Source organism: Hypanus sabinus, chromosome 4, assembly GCF_030144855.1.
Source record: "Hypanus sabinus isolate sHypSab1 chromosome 4, sHypSab1.hap1, whole genome shotgun sequence".
Lineage (NCBI taxonomy): Eukaryota > Metazoa > Chordata > Chondrichthyes > Myliobatiformes > Dasyatidae > Hypanus > Hypanus sabinus.
In genome coordinates, this window is record NC_082709.1 from 158,991,246 (window position 1) to 159,009,062 (window position 17,817).

Genomic DNA, 17,817 nt, shown 5'->3' on the forward strand with positions numbered 1-17,817 from the left:
ATCATTTATACGTAGGTAACAAATATCAAGGGTCGCAACACTGACTCCTATGGCACACCACTTTTCAGCAGCTTCCATTCTAATAAACAACTTTCAAACTCCACCCTCTGCTTCCTACCTTTGAGGCAATTTTAAATCCATCTACCTCAGTCTCCCTGGATTCCATGGGACCCAACCTTCCATACCAACCTACCATGCAGCACCCTGTCAGAGACCTTGCTAAAGTCAAAGCAGACAACATTTGTCTGCCTTACTCTCCTCATCTATCTTTTTGGTTAGCTCTTCAAAAAAAAACTCTAAAAGCTTTGATAAACTCGGTTTTCTTTTTTTTTCTAAGCAAGGCAGACATATGAGTGAAGCACGTTTAGTTGATTCTTGATAATAACTGCAAGAGTGCAGCTTGTGCAGCAGGTAGTGGGCTACAGTTATTTCCTCTGTATCCACAAATGCCACATTGATACCCATTACATTTGCCCCACAGCCAGCAATAGTGATGGTGTTCTACAAGAGGGAATAATTCCTCCACAGTGTAATGGTTCTTTTAAAATAGGCAACTGTATATGTCAGCATGCAAAAATGCATTTAACCACAATCACAATGAATAATACCATAATAAAATCATTTTAAAATTTATTCATTTAGAAGATAAAAATAGCATTTAGAAAATAAATTAACATTTCAAAATTATTCTTTTAAAGACAAGTCACTTTTTCTGCAGAGAGTCAACCCCTTAAAGCAGCCAGGCTAGACAACATCGTAGGTTGAATACTCAGGGTGTCCGCCCACCCTTCACAGACATCTTCCACACTTCACTCATTCAGGCTGCTATCCCACATGCTTCAAATCAGCCACCATCATCCCTGTATCGAAGAACTCTACATCTTCAGAGCTAAACCAACACCACCCAATGGCATTGATGCCAATCATCAGGAAGTGCACATAAAAACTCCTATTCTGACCAACAGAAACACTACAACAGATGCCAGCGCATCCATCATGCACCTGGCCCTGATACACTCACATCAGATCGCTGTTTCTGGATTTCAGTTCAGCATTCAACACTATTGTCCCACTAACCTTGGTGAACAAACTCCTGCTGCTCAGTCTGAATGCACCACTGTACAACAGGCTGGATGGACAACTGCTCCTCCTTCACCAACATCCACATGGGTGCTCCCCTGCACTGTGTGCTGAGCACACTGCAGTCCTCACTGTTCACACGTAACTGCATGGCCAAACACCTGAGTAATCACAATGTCAAGTTCGCCAGTGACACCACAGCGGTGGGACTCAACAACAACGATAAGGTGACCAACAGAGATGAGGTGGAAGAGCTCCAAGCCTGGTGCCAGGCATATTACCTCTTCCTCAGTGTCACCAAGAAGATGGCTATCGACTTCAGGAGAACTCACACCATTCACACCCCTCTTTACATTGGAGGCACAGCGGGGGAAAATGTGAGCAGTTGTAAACACAATCTCTCATGGTCCCAGAATATCTCCTACACAATCAGGAAAGCTCACCAATGCCTCTACTTTCTGAGGAAGAGGAAGAGAGCTGGATATAAACAGCTGTACTCATGCCCTTCTACAGATGTGGAGTAGAGAGCACCCTGACAAGCTGCGTCACTGCACGGTATGGAAACTGCACTGGAGCAGACAGGAAGACTCCACAAAACAGCCTAACACATCTCTGGCACCAGCCTACCCGCCATCAAGGACATCTATATAGAAAGGTGCTGGGAAAGGCCCACCAACATCATGAAGGATCCCACCCACTGTACTCATGGACTGTTTGTTCCAGTCCGATCAGGAAAGTTACATACTTCTCACCAGACCACCAGACTTAAAAACCGTTACTTTCCCAAAACACTAAAGCTGATCAACACCTCCACACCCATTAACCCACCATCACTACTTTATCATTTCTGGTCAGAGTCACCTTATGTACAGTCACTCTTGTGCTTAACGTCACTTTATGGACAGAAAATCAATGCATACAAGTTATCTTGTGCGCTTATTGCGTTGTTTTATTATTGTGTTCTTTATCTTACTGTTTTCCTTGAATCGTATTCTAATTATTATCCCATTAATTTATCAGAAATTCAAAAATTAAATAATCTAGAGAGAAAACAAAAAGGAATGCAGATGTTGGAATCTTGGGCAAAAATACAGAATATGGGAAGAACTCAGCAAGTCAAGTAGCACCTGTGGAAGGAACAGGTGCAAGGGGATAGTTCATGTCAAACCCCGGCATATGGGGACTAAATGAGAAAAGGAAAGATTGCCAATTCTAGGGACAGATCGATGGGTGATTGGTGGAACCAGATGGGGGGAAGAGGACATGTGTGAGGGGTGAAGAAACCTAGGTGGACAGATGAGTGTGTGTGGGAGAAGAACATGGGAGGTGCTGTTTATCCAAAACTGGATTGTCCATCCCATTGGGATATAAGCTACCCAAATGGAATAGGAGATGTTGTCCTAAGTTGTGTTTGGCCTCCCTGCAGCATGAGGAGGAGAACTGCAGGGGTTGCAAGCAGAAACTCAGGAAGGCTGCTTACGGACAGATTGCCAGTGCTAGACGAATCTGGAAGAGACTTGGCCACATCCCTGCTGCGAAGGAGCCTGGATGTAGTGACGGAGGTGATGACTTTCTGTGTCTGCAGGGTGAAGTGCCATTGGTAAGGAATGAGCAGACCAGGTGGGGGGTAGGGGGTCACACAGAGAGAGAGAGAGAGCCAGGGAGCGAGAGTGAGAGCGCGGGAGTGCGAGAGAGAGAGATCGATCCAGGAGAGATAGAGCCAGGGGAGCAGGAGGGAGAGCGGGAGTGTGAGAGCGCGAGAGAGTGGTCCTTGCAGGAATAAAAGAGGAGCAAGAAGGGAAGATGAGACTGGTGGTAAGATCACATGATTTGCTTCACTTTGATCCAAGTACTTATTTGTTTCTAGGACAGACATAGGAAAGAAGCACATCAATTTGATTCTTTACAATGATTGGTTTGGGGTGCAGATCATGTGGCAGGTAGTGGGCTACGGTCATTTCCCATGCATCCACAAATGCGATATTGATGCCTGTGAACATTTTTCTCATCACCACATCGAACTGATGAGAGAACCAGTCACTGTTGTATAGACTGGCTTCACCCGGGAGATGCTGGACATTAGCAGTCTTCATTACAATCACAGTATCCGGATTCCTGCCCAAGAGCTGTAGAATGGATCTCCGGATATTCTGTAGCCTTCGGATGTACACTTCTACTGGGAAGGTGCTGAAATGGGACCATAAGGTGATGCCTATGACTGTGTCTTTCCCTCCTTTAATTCCATCCAGCTCGTTGGAAATGTAGCGCAGATCCTGGCTTGATACAGTGTTGAACCGGATTGGCGGGCCATGGGGACGATAGCTCACAATGATGTTGTTTTGTGTGTCGACTGCAAGGTGAGGGCCAATCTTCTCAAGGTTGCCAAGATCTAGCTTCTTCAGACCTAAAACAGAAATAATGACATGGTTTGACTTAGTTGAGCACAGACTTGCTGATGCCAGGAGATGTGAAACTTGAAAGGTGAAACAGAGCCCAAACAGTAATAAAAAAAAAGCCAGGGAGTCCTAATCTAATGGAGGAATTAAAACTCACAAATCTCACTGTGGAATCCTGCACTTGGTGCAGACCAAGTTTAGAAAAATCATAGTACTCGTGGGATATTGTTCCCTCCTCTTTTATACTTCATTCATTCATTTATTTCTTTGTCCCCTTTAACACCTGCATCATCATTGCAAAAGGGAGAGAAAACTGATGATCAGCGTCCAGGAACCTGCTGTGGGTCCTCACACTTTCTCTCTTCTTGCCGACCTTTGAGAAATACATCAGTGCACATGAGGAAAGGAAATGGAGGCCCAGTCCAGGAATGGTCCATGAGCTTGGGGTTGGGCAAAGAAGAAAGGAAAGACTGTAGTGGTGAGAATTGATAATGGTTTAGTTCACCTTATTGAAGCCAACTTGTTGAACTTAGCTGCACTAATTAAGTCAGCATTCACAAAAAAATTGGCTTCTTTGTTCTTGTATTCTATTACTTCATTCAATAGTCAAGATTATTTATCACGTGTTCATCAAAACATGGTGAGAAGTGTTATTTGCGTTTAGATCAACACACCAAGGGTATCCGCTGGAGGGGGAGGGGGTGCCTGCAAGTGTCGACACACATTCCAGAGCCAACATAGCTAGCTCACAAAGTTCAGCAGAATAATACAGAGCACAAGAATACAGTCCAACCAACCCTCAGGACCCCATCCTCAGCGTTGAGCCCAGACCCTCCGATCAGCAAACACCAGGCCTTGATCCTTGAACTCAATCCCACAGTTGATGAAGGCCAATGCACTGTATGCCGTCTTAACCAGATTCAACCTGCGCAGCAGCTTTGAGAGTCCTATGGACTCAGGCCCCAAGATCCCTCTGATCCTCCACACTGCCAAGAGTCTTTATCATTAATACTATATTCTGCCATCATATTTGACCCACCAAAATTAATCACTTCACGCTTATCTGGGTTGAACTCCATCTGCCACTTCTCAGCCCAGTTTTGCATTCTATCAATGTCCTGCTGTAACCTCTGACAGCCCTCCACACTATCCACAACACTTCCAAGCTTTGTGTCATCAGCACATTTACTAACCCATCCCTCATCCAGGTTATTTATAAAAATCCCAAAGAGTAAGGGCCCCAGAACAGATTCCTGAGGCACACCACTGGTCACCGACTTCCATGCAGAATATGACCTGCCTACAACCAATAGTATCACTGCTGCAGAAAAGAAGGAAGTCACGGAGGGTTTTTCTATGGAGTCTCTGTGGGTGGAAGTTAGAAACAAGAAGGGATCAATACCTCTACTGGGTGTTTTTTTATAGACCACCCAATAGTAGCAGGGACATCAAGGAGCAGATAGGGAGACAGAGTCTGGAACAGTGCAATAATAACAGGGTTGACTTGATCGGAGAGTTTAATTTCCCCAATATTGATTGGCATCTCCCTAGAGCACGGAGTTTAGATGGGGTGGAGTTTGTTAGGTTTTATTCAGGAAGGTTTCCTGACACAGTATGTAGATAAGCCTACGAGAGGAGAGACTGTAGTTGATCTGGTATTGGGAAATGAACCTAGTCAAGTGTCAGATCTCTCAGTGGGAGAGCATTTTCGAGAGAGTGATCACAATTCTATACCATAGCATTGGAGAAGGATAGGAAAAGACAAGTTAGGAAAGTGTTTAACTGGAGTAAGGAGAAATATGAAGCTATCAGGCAGGAACTTGAAAGCATAAATTGGGAACAGATGTTCTCAGGGAAATGCAAGGCATTTCCGAATGTGGCAAATGTTCAGGGGATATTTGCGTGGCATTCTACATAAGTACATTCCAATGAGTCAGGTAAAAGGTGGTAGGATACAGGAACCATGGTGTACAAAAGCTGGTGAAAATCTTGTCAAGAAGAAAAGCTTACAAAAGGTTAAAAAAAACTAGGTAAAGATAGAGATGTAGAAAATTTTAAGGCTCGCAGGAAGGAGGTTAATAATGAAATTAGGAGAGGCAGGGGGCCATGAGAAGGCCTTGGCTACCAGTATTAAGGAAAACCCCAAAGTATTCTACAGGTATGTGAAGAGCAGGAGTATAACACATGAGAGAATAGGACCAATCAAATGTGACAATGGAAAAGTGTGTATGGAACCGGAGGAGATAGTGGAAGTATTTAATGAATACTTTGCTTCAGTATTCACGACAAAAAAGCATCTTGGCGATTGTAGGGATGACTTATAGCGGATTGAAAAGCTTGACCATATAGACATTAAGAAAGATGGAGCTTTTGGAAGGCATAAAGTTGGAAAGTCACCGAGACCAGACAAGGTATACCCCAGGCTACTGTGGGAGGTGAGGGAGGAGATTTCTGAGTCTCTGGCCATGATTTTTGCATAATCAATGGGGACAGGAGAGATTCCAGAGGATTGGAGGGTTGCAGATGTTCCCTTATTCAAGAAAGGGAGATAGCCCAGGAAATTTTAGATTAGTGAGTCTTACTTCAGTGGTTGGCAAGTTGATGGAGAAGATCCTGAGAAGCAGAGTTTATGAACATCTGGAGAGGCATAATATGATTAGGAATAGTCAGCATGGCTTTGTCAAAGGCAGGTCATGCCTTACGAGCCTGACTGAATTTTTTGAGGATATGATTAAACACATTGATGAAGATAGAGCTGTAGATGTAGTGTATATGGATTTCAGCAAGGCATTTGATAAGGTACCCTATGCATAGCTTATTGAGAAAGTAAGGAGGCATGGGATCGAAGGGGACCTTGCTTTGTGGATCCAGAACTGGCTTGCCCACAGAAGGTAAAGAATGGTTGTAAATGGGTCATATTCTGCATGGAGGTTAGTAACTAGTGGTGTGCCTCAGGGATCTGTACTGTGACTCCTTCTTTACATGAATTTTATAAATGACCTGGATGAGCAAGTGGATGGATGGGTTAGTAAGTTTACTGATGACACAAAGGTTGGGAGTGTTGTGGATAATGTGGTTAAAGCGGGACATCGATAAAACTGGGCTGAGAAATGACAGATGGAATATAGTATTAATGGTATAACATAATATTATATTATATATAATATAATGGTAGAATATAGTATTAATGGTAAGACTCTTGGCAGTGTGGAGAATCAGAGGGATCTTGGGGTCTGAGTCCATAGGACGCTCAAAGCAGCTGCACAGGTTGACTCTGTGGTTAAGAAGGCATACAGTGGATTGGCCTTCATCAACCATGGGATTGACTTTAGGAGCCAAGAGGTAATGTTGCAGCTATATAGGACCCTGGTCAGACCTCACTTGGAGTACTGTGCTCAGTTCTGGTCACCTCACTGCAGGAAGGATGTGGAAGCCATAGAAAGGGTGCAGAGGAGATTTACAAGGATGTTGCCGGGTTTGTGGAGCATGCCTTACGAGAATAGTTTGAGTGAACTCGGCCTTTTCTCCTTGGAGTGACAGAGGCTGAGAGGTGACCTGATAGAGATATATAAGATGATGAGTCATTGATCGTGTGGCTTGTCAGAGGCTCTTTGCCAGGGTTGAAATGGTTGCCATAAGAGGACACAGGTTTAAGGTGCTTTTAAGTAAGTACAGAGGAGATGTCAGGGGTAAATTTCTTTTAATGCAGAGAGTGGTGAGTGCGTGGATGGGCTGCCAGCGACAGTAGTGGAGGCAGATACAATAGGGTCTTTTAAGAGACTCCTGGATAGTTGCACGGAGCTTAGAAAAATGGAGGGCTTTGCGTAACCCTAGGTAATTTCTAAATTAAGTACATGATCTGCACAGCATTGTGGGCCGAAGGGCCTGTATTTTGCTGTAGGTTTTCTGTTTCTAAAATTATGTTGGTTTGATTGCTCAGTCTTTAACTCTACTGTGTAATTTTCAAAGCAAAATGCTAGCTCAAAATGCTTCCAAATAACATCAAGAAGTTTGCCACTTTTGCAGATTTCCTCAATACGTGAAATTAACAGGGTTTTTACAATATTCTTCTGTGAAGTTTTTTTTTCCTCTCAAGATTCTTTGTGACTTTCTTGAAAAGACTGAATCCACCATTCCTCAAAACTAGTGGAAGCAGTCTGAGTTTTAAGAAAGTTTAGATAGATTCTTGATAAGCAAGGGCGAGAAAGGTTATCACAAGCCAGTCAGATCTGTCTCGATCTTATTAAATGAAGAAGCACCCTGAAGGGCTGAATGGCTCATATCCACTCCTCCTGCATACATCTGCATGTTTACCACAGAATACTTCAGTCTCAGGAGATTTCATGTCCACACTTTTCTATCTGCCTTTTTCAAGAACTAGGGGACATAGCCTCAAGATTCCAGGGAGTAGATTTAGAATAGAGATCAGGAAGAACTGCTTTTCCCAGAGAGTGGTGAATCTGTGGAATTCTCTGCCCGATGAAACAGTGAAGGCTACCTCAGAAAATTTATTTAAAACAAGTTTGGATATATTTTTGTGTAGTAGGGGAATTAAGGGTTATGGGGAAAAGGTAGGTAAGGTGGAGATGTGTTCATGTCAGATCAGCCATAATCCTATTGAATGGTGGAACAGGCTCGACAGGCCAGCTGGCCTACTCCTGCTCCAACTTCTTATGCTCCTTATCTTCAATTTTGTATCCAAGCTCATTTTAAACATTCAACAGAATTTTTAATGTTTAATTTACATGTCTTTTTAAACAATTTTATACAAAATGTAATTCATATACAATTCTAACCTGGCACAAATGAAGTTAAATATTCAAACCACTGACGTATTGTGGAATCTCCAAATAAATAAACTTTTTTCCCATGAAGACAGTTTGTAACTTTTGCAGGAGTGTCAAAGCGACGGATATTGCAGGTTGTTGACATCCAGTGGTCATTATAATAATAGCCAGAAGGTGATAACATTGGCCTTCCCCGGGTACATTCTTGGGAAACTCCAACTGTTTAAAAAGAAAATTCAGATGATACAAGATCTGACATGCATTATATCTTTACATAGCAAAGGTATTAATAACTGGAGACTTGTATGCTCCATTTTTGACATGTATCGATACTATTACATGGTGCACTGGCAAAGAGTGGGTATCTAAAATGGTCCCATCAGGCATGCAACAGCACTTCAATAGTCTTGACACCATACTGAGCATGAACTCCATACCAGCACAAGTTAAAACCAGAGCAAAGAGACTGTCCTTCAATAGTTACCTACCCCACAGCTTCAGTCCGTAATCGCACTTTGCCCACAACAAGCCAGCCGCTGCAGGGTAGAGACCCACATGCACACGCTGCAAAATGTGAAGCAGAGGCAGGGCCTCAAGGTTCGGGGCAGTAGATTTAGGATGGAGATGAGAAGGAACTGCTTTTCCCAGAGAGTGGTGGATCTGTGGAGGTCACCTCAGTAAATATATTTAAGACCAAGTTGGATAGATTTTAGGGGAATTAAGGGTTATGTGGGAAAGTCAGGGAGGTGGAGATGAGCCCATGGCCAGATCAGCCATGATCTTACTGAATGGCAGAGCAGGCTCGATGGGCCAGGTGGCCTACTCCTGCTCCTACTTCTTATGCTTTTATGTTCAACAGATGTTTTGATCTCCAATGATTGCATTAATGAAGCAAAAGCATTATCTCAGCAGATATGTCCAAGTGAACTCTGCAGCATCATTCAATTCAGCTACAAACGCTACTGGTTGTGACAGAAGGGAATGGCCACGTCTGTTCTGCTCTGGAATTCTCTGGAGAGGACCATGATCCAAAAGTATTCATGAGGGAGCTGATGTGGACTGTGCATTGCCAGGCCTGCTAAGTGGGAGATCGGCTTGGAGTCACGTGAAGATGGGACAGGAGCACTTCCACTCTGAAGGCAATAACCAATTCTCTGCAAGGACTCACTGACAATTCCACACCCACCCTCACCTTCATGTCTTTCTCCCTCTGGAAACCCTCACAAGGCTGGAATCTCAACTATCCGGGAGTAGTGAGAGGGCTATAACAGTGTACAGTTGCATAGGGAGATCCAGCAGCTATGTCTCTTTACCAGGTCCGATGCACTACCTAGACTCGGATTTGAGAGAGTGCCTGATTCACTGTTATGGCAGGCAGCATCAGATTTGGGCAACCTTCGGGCACCGGGGCAGGTGGTAATCCCTTCCTCACAGGGTCAGCAGCTCCAACAGGATCCAGACCTGATGCTGGGTTAACTTCATCCCTGGCATTGCCCAACACCAACTCAACAGTCACAGTAGTGATCAGCAGGAAGCAGTCAGCGTCAGACCAGCTAACCCACCCTCCTCACTCTTCCTTGTATTCAGCCATCAAAAAACTACTCTCAATATGCAACAAGCAGCAAATGTTGCCAACTAGCTACGAGCCACAGTTCTCAAAGGTGGGTCAGATTTAGAGCCCCTCATTAACAGCCACTGGACTCAGTGGTGAGAAAACCACCTTTCTCAGACTCCCTATGTCTATGGTCGGTATGACTTGGGTCCCACCAAAACCGGGAAGTTGGGATTTCTCAACCACCTGAACCCCGATCTGACTGAATACTGTGTAAATACTACACTCACGCAATTACCCATTGGCAAGAAATAACAGACCGTACACCGCATACAATTATAAAGAATATTTACAAATGTCAGCTTTATTAAACAGTTAGTACAAAAAAGAAAAAAAAGGGCCCATTATAGTTAACCCAGTCAGAATGTGCACACAAGTTGGAGCTCATCTTGAAGTTGTCTTTATCTCACACGCTGGACCCACGTGAAAGCACACATCACTTTCTGAACATCGCTCAAAATCAATCTCAAACAAACTGACTCCCCCAGATGAGTATCGGTCCTTCGTCCTTGAAGCCACTCATCTGCACAAAGCACCTTGTGCAACAGGGACAGCATCCTCAGCCGTCTTCCCTCTTGTCTTCTCCCTGCTCTCGCCAAAAAGACCTCGACCCACGCCACTGTTTGTCAGAAAAACCTCTCTGCCCAGTGTTCTCTCGAACCTGCTCTCAATTCCACCATCCTGACTGGCTGACACAACATTCCTAAGTTGAACAACAAAGCCCAGTTACAATATTTATGTTTAAAAGAAAATCTGATGGTTTCATTAACTTTACCTCCCACTTTCCCTGCATGCGGGGACGGCTTGACTGTTATGTAACCTGGGATATTGGGTAATAAGGCCTTCTTGATGATGTTGGAATCCCTGTAGGAAAACACATTGTATCGTTAACCACTACCAACATAATTAAAATTAAACCCATACTGCATTTTTCCAAAAAAACATTTAATGAAGCCATAGCCCATTTCTTTAGATTAGTTTAATGCCTAAACTTTTTCAATGTACAGTAATCAGACCCCACAACTATTTTACTGTCTCATTTTATAAATGTAAAATATATTGCAGTAGGATTTTTTCAGCTGATCTACAAAACATTGTGCATCATGTCAAATCAAAAGAAAAATTCTAAAACCTGTCAACAATTTTAAAAACCAAAATTGTGAGGCTGAAAAAGTGTTCATCCGTTTTGTAATTACTGTGTTTAACTTTCCTCAGGTGCAATACTGTATAATTCCTCACCAATGCACCCAATTTGTTGGTGTGCAACATTAGAGGATCACCATTTTCAATGAATAAAAATAAATAGCTCCTTACTCTTTAAGGTCCAACTATAAGGTAGATTTTCAACAGACCAAACCAAAATGAAAACTAAAACAGTTTTCAAGGCAAGTCAGGGAAATGATCATGCAGCACAAATCTGGGGAAGGGTACAAAATCATCCCAATGTCACTGAACATATTGTGGAGCTCAGTGAGATCCACCATGAAGAAGTCAAAAAATACAAAAACATAGCCACACTGCCTAGCTCAGGCAACCCCTCTAAACTTAGTTGCTGAAGAATGACACTCGTAAGAGAGGCTACTGTGATGCCAACAGTCTCTCTGAGCAAGCTTCAGAAGTCAATAGCCGAGCTGGCTCCGTAATCTCCACGCCTTGCACATAAAGGGTATTTACGGAAGAGTGACAAGGAAGAAGCCCTAGCTGATAAAAAGTCTATCCTTGCCCATAAAGACTTTGCAAAGCATCACAAAGAAGATATTGTGAAGATGTAGAAGATGGCCTTGTGATCGGATGAGACTAAAGTGAAACTTTCTCTCAACACTAAGTGGTAGATGTGGCATAAATCTAACACCGTGCATCAATCCGGTAACACCGTCCCTACTGTAACGTATGGTGGAAGCAACATCATGCAGCAGCTCATTGAGAAACAATGTTATGAGGATGATTTTCAGCAGCGGTGACTGGAAATCTGGACAGCATTGATGGAAAGACGAACGCTACTACACACGGAGAAATCCTGGATAAAAACCTGCTAGCCTTTACCAGAAAGCTTAAACTGGGATAGAAGTTTGTCTTTCAACAGGACAGAGCAACCATGGAGTGACTTCAAATGAAGAACACTGCTGTCCTTTAGTGGCCCAGTCAGAGTCCTGACCTTAATCTGATTGAACATCTCTGGCAAGACCTCAAGTCTGCTGTCGCTCCCCAACTAACCTGACAGAGCTTGAACATTTTTGCAAGCAGCAATGGACATATCATGTTCCATCACTTTGTGCAAAGCTAATAGAGACTTAACTAAAAAGACTTCTGGCTGTAATATCTGTGACAGGTGGCTCAACCAAGTACTTAGTAAGGGGGGGATGAATACGTTTGAGCTGCTGATATTTCAGTTTTTTAAGTTTTAGTTTTTTATGCTTTAAAATTTTCCCTGTCATTTTTAGGGTCTACTGTTGAAAAATAAGGAACATGTGATTCACAAGTATAAATTCTCAGTTAAATTGATCAAAATCCCTGGTTGTAATACTCATTTATGTGAACAAAGTGTTGGGGACTGTATACATTCACAAGGCATTGTTCATTTGAATATTACCCTACAAATAGGTTCAAACAGGCAAAAGCCATAGTTTATTCAGTGGGGTTGGTAGGGAGGAAATTCCCTGGCATTAGCATTTTATTTCAGTAGGTTTTCAGCTCAACAGTCCTTTGTGTCAATGAGATTCTTTGTTGGGCAGAAAAGAAACAAAAAGAGTAACAGCTGGGGGCGGTGGGGTAGTCAAGATTCACAGTTCATGGGGTGAGGGAGGAAGGGAGATGAAAAGAAATCAAAATTCTGGAGTTGGGTACAGAACAAGAGTGTCTAGTCTGGAGAGAATCTCTTCTGCTAAACATAACCCATGACAACGCTGCAATGGGAATTATCTTATGGATCGGACACTCTGTCTCTTCTCTGCAGTATATTCCTTAATGCTAGTCAATTTTCCATTAGGTTCTCAACAACTTTGTAAATCCATGAAGTTGACTACATGGTACCACACCTAACTCTAATAACATCCAGTGAGGGAGCAACCCTCAAGTTTGAAACTAATTCAAATTCATGAATTTAACCCAATGATTCCAATCTGTCCCAATTAATGTCACAATTTAAAACACCTGCAATGAAGGTGAACGAAAGTGGTTTACTGTCATTGAACTCTCAATTCTTCACTGGGAAGCCTCAAAGAAATAATACCTGAACTAATGCTAAATAATAAAACCCTAAACTTCCTTAAACAAGATTGCAGAACCAGGACATGGAACTGGGAAAAAGGAGCCTGGGCTTGGACTCCGAGCCAGAGACTGGACAAGGACCCAGAACCTGGGTCTTGATTCTGGATGACCTGGATGACTCCATTTCAGCAACTCCATGGTACCCCATTAAGATCCCCAACTTAAGGAACTTAAGGATAATTATATATATATATAATTAGCTGGATAGACAGGATCTGATTAGGAATAGTCAGCATGAATTTGTGCGTGGAAGGTCGTGTTTGACAAATCTTATTGAATTTTTTGAAGAGGTGACTAGGAAAGTTGACGAGGGTAAAGCAGTGGATGTAGTCTATATGGACTTCAGTAAGGCCTTTGACAAGATTCCACATGGAAGGCTAGTTAGGAAGGTTCAATCGTTAGGTATTAATATTGAAGTAGTAAAATGGATTCAATAGTGGCTAGATGGGAGATGCCAGAGAGTGGTGGTGGATAACTGTTTGTCAGGTTGGAGGCCGGTGACTAGTGGTGTGCCTCAGGGATCTGTACTGGGTCCAATGTTGTTTGTCATATACATTAATGATCTGGATGTTGGGGTGGTAAATTGGATTAGTAAGTATGCAGGTGATACTAAGGTAGGTGGCGTTGTGGATAATGAAGTAGGTTTTCAAAGTTTGCAGAGAGATTTAGGCCAGTTAGAAGAGTGGGCTGAGCGATGGCAGATGGAGTTTAATGCTGATAAGTGTGAGGTGTTACATTTTGGTCGGAATAATCCAAATAGGACATACACAGTAGGCTTATTCAGAAAGTCAGAAGGCATGGGATCCAGGGAAGTTTGGCCAGGTGGATTCAGAATTGGCTTGCCTGCAGAAGGCAGAGGGTCATGGTGGAGGGAGTACATTCAGATTGGATGGTTGTGACTAGTGGTGTCCCACAAGGATCTGTACTGGGACCTCTACTTTTTGTGATTTTTATTAATGACCTGGATGAGGGGGTAGAAGGGTGGGTTGGCAAGTTTGCAGACGACACAAAGGTTGGTGGTGTTGTAGATAGTGTAGAGGATTGTCGAAGATTGCAGAGAGACATGGATAGGACGCAGAAGTGGGCTGAGAAGTGACAGATGGAGTTCAACCCAGAGAAGTGTGAGGTGGTACACTTTGGAAGGACAAACTCCAAGGCAGAGTACAAAGTAAATGGCAGGATACTTGGTAGTGTGGAGGAGCAGAGTGATCTGGGGGTACATGTCCACAGATCCCTGTAAGTTGCCTCACAGGTTGATAGGGTAGTTAAGAAAGCTTATGGGGTGTTAGCTTTCATAAGTCGAGGGATAGAGTTTAAGAGACATGATGTAATGATGCAGCTCTACAAAACTCTAGTTAGGCCACACTTGGAGTACTGTGTCCAGTTCTGGTCGCCTCACTATAGGAAGGATGTGGAAGCATTGGAGAGGGTACAGAGGAGATTCACCAGGATGCTGCCTGGTTTAGAGAGTATGGATTATGATCAGAGATTAAGGGAGCTAGGGCTTTACTCTTTGGAGAGAAGAAGGATGAGAGGAGACATGATAGAGGTGTACAAAATATTAAGAGGAATAGTCAGAGTGGACAGCCAGCACCTCTTCCCCAGGGCACCACTGCTCAGTACAAGAGGACATGGATTTAAGGTAAGAAGAGGAAAGTTCAAGGGGGATATTAGAGGAAGGTTTTTCACTCAGAGAGTGGTTGGTGCGTGGAATGCACTGTCTGAGTCAGTGGTGGAGGCAAATACACTGGTGAAATTTAAGAGACTATTAGACAGGTACATGGAGGAATTTAAGGTGGGGGTTATATGGGAGGCAGGGTTTGAGGGTCAGCACAACATTGTGGGCTGAAGGGCCTGTAATGTGCTGGACTATTCTATGTTCTATGGTAAATGGTAGGTCATTGAAGAATGCAGTAGGACAGAGTGATCCAGGAATAATGGTGCATAGTTCCCTGAAGGTGGAATCTCATGTGGATAGGGTGGTGAAAAAAGCTTTTGGTATGCTGGCCTTTATAAATCAGAGCATTGAGTATAGGAGTTGGGATGTAATGTTAAAATTGTACAAGGCATTGGTAAGGCCGAATTTTGAGTACTGTGTACAGTTCTGGTCACCGAATTATAGGAAAGATGTCAACAAAATAGAGAGACTACAGAGAAGATTTACTAGAATGTTACCTGGGTTTCAGCACCTAAGTTACAGGGAAAGGTTGAACAAGTTAGGTCTTTATTCTTTGGAGTGTAGAAGGTTGAAGGGGGACTTGATAGAGGTATTTAAAATTATGAGGGAGATAGATTGAATTGACGTGGATAGGCTTTTTCCATTGAGAGTAGGGGAGATTCAAACAAGAGGACATGATTTGAGAGTTAGGGGGCAAAAGTTTAAGGGTAACACGAGGGGGAATTTCTTTACTCAGAGAGTGGTAGCTGTGGGAATGAGGCAGGTTCAGTATTGTCATTTAAAGTCAAATTGGTTAGGTATATGGACAGGATAGGAATGGAGGGTTATGGGCTGAGTGGAGGTCAGTGGGACTAGATGAGAGTAAGCATTCAGCGCAGACTAGAAGGGCCGAGATGGCCTGTTTCCGTGCTGTAATTGTTATATGCTTATATGGTTAAGAGTTATCCATTATTGTCCAATTCACGTAGATCCCGGAATCAAATCATGCTGCCATTCTTATCCACAGCTACAAGCTCTGGAATTCCTTCCCCAAATTTCTGACTCTTAAATATCCTTAAACATATTTCTTAACCACAATCTTTTGTTATTATGCTCCATTATGTGCTGATATGGCTTAAGAGTCTAATTTTATATGTTAACACTTCCATAAAATTACAAGATTTACTAGATTAAAATGGCTTTGAATGCACATTTCTGTAGTGTTACATTACCATGCTCCAGGAAATATTAACAGCTCTTTGCTCAACCAGTGCTAGGTCGTGCCTTCCTTCCCCTTACTGAGTCACACCATAACTCTGCTCAGAATTTGAAGAGGCAAAATAGGAGTAACACAAGCTACAAACCTGTTGAAATAAATTGCCTCATCTTCCTTCAAAAGGCCTTTCACATACATTCCTTTTGAATGGTTGATGCGAGAAGAGCAGGGAAGCTTTGCTGGTTTGTAACAGAACCAAGGTTCCCCAGTCCTGAGATCAGTGAAATTACAGAGTGGCTTTGTTTCAAGCAAATGAAGATTGCACATCGTGGTCTCTGAGGTAGTCCCAAATCTGAAGGCACTTTTAAAAGTTACTCTATCCGGCCGTTCCTCACGTAGTCTCGTAAGTACTTGGATCACTTCACTGGGATGAACCAAGGAAACAGACACTTGGACTTTTCCTGGCCAGGATAAGTTAAAATTTATATAATAAAATCCATTTTGGTTGTCTATAACTTTCCCCACTGAACCGGCCTTTAACTCTGGGGTGTGGATCCGAGCAAGGATGTAATCACCCCCATACTGCTTTGGATTTCCTTCATAATCGTACATGCGAAGCATCACTTGCAGCATATCACCAACGTAGAAAGTCTTTCCAGAATTTAAAATAACAAAGCGAGCACGCGATGGGTCACTGCTTTTCTTAAAGGGCACAGCAGGGGTGGGAGGCTTTGGCCATTCAATTAGTTTCAACAGGACTGAACCCTCCAGTCGTTCTTCGGGGGTGAAGGTATGATTCTGATAACCAAACTGCAACAGCCTGTGCACCCAATCAGTCCTCTGCATTTCCACTCCTTGCTGTACTGTGGAATAAAACTTTGGAGATGGCCATCCGTTCCACTGGGGGTCTGATCCGGAAACTCTGTACATATTCAACTGCAGAAAGAATAATTTTATTGACCGCATTTACTGCTCCTTTCACACTCATGTTCATAACCCGCCTCCCACACACACCAAAGTACCTCCCTCTCGGATTGAAACAAAAGCAAAATTGTTACTTCAGGATTAACAAGGAGAGGAAATCAACCCATGGAAGTTCTCCCTGATAACTTCTAGAGAACTCGGTGTTTAGCCAAACAGTCCCTCAAAACTGCCAGACCTGAAAATTCTTAGGGTATTTATCATTCTCAAATTACTGAGGAGATTGGATGACTATTCAAGTGCTTCCCATTCCTGAACACCATGCCATGCTCTTTTTACAGGATCGTTGAATTTTACAGTGCAGGAAACCACCTGACCTATGGAGTCCCTGTCAGCTGAAAACAGACCTTGGGTTAATCCCACTTCCTAACACGTGGACATAGACCACCAGCTTGTTGCTCCTCATGTTCATCCAGCAATTCCTGAATATACCGTTTCCACTCCTTCAGACCCTCATCATTCATTGAAGCAAATAGTATTTACTCAACTCCACTCTAATTCTTGTAACAATCAGATGTTTATCTCCTGATTTCTCCACTAAAGATATCAGGTAGTTTTTATTTGCTGTCTTGGTCTCTCATAATTCTGAGCATCTCAATTAAACCAGTCAGTTACTCCACAAAAGGACCATAGTCGGGATGGTCCCTTCTCAATTCTCCAGCCTTGGCAATACCCTGAAGTTCCTCTGCACCATCACTAGCAATGTGAAGTTCCTCCTGTAAATGCAGTGACCAGAACAGCACACCATACTGCCGCAGACTGATGAATAACAGTTTGTTATCACTATTATCTTCGTTCACTAATGCCCAGCAGCCCATGCA

General features: G+C 43.0%; 1 protein-coding gene across 6 annotated transcripts in view; it reads right to left on the reverse strand.

The window, feature by feature from the left end:
• Window positions 1–613: 613 nt before the first annotated feature.
• LOC132393395 (NXPE family member 3-like) overlaps window positions 614–17,817 on the reverse strand; it is a 33,395-nt gene continuing 16,191 nt past the window's right edge. For all 6 annotated transcript variants that reach the window (XM_059968547.1, XM_059968548.1, XM_059968545.1 and 3 more), the window contains 4 exons: window positions 16,164–16,951; window positions 10,651–10,739; window positions 8,273–8,482; window positions 614–3,484 (listed from right to left, as the gene is read on the reverse strand). In XM_059968547.1, coding sequence (XP_059824530.1) covers window positions 2,934–3,484; window positions 8,273–8,482; window positions 10,651–10,739; window positions 16,164–16,951 — 1,638 coding nt within the window. In that variant the 3' untranslated portion in view covers window positions 614–2,933. The remainder of the gene's footprint in view (window positions 3,485–8,272; window positions 8,483–10,650; window positions 10,740–16,163; window positions 16,952–17,817) is intronic.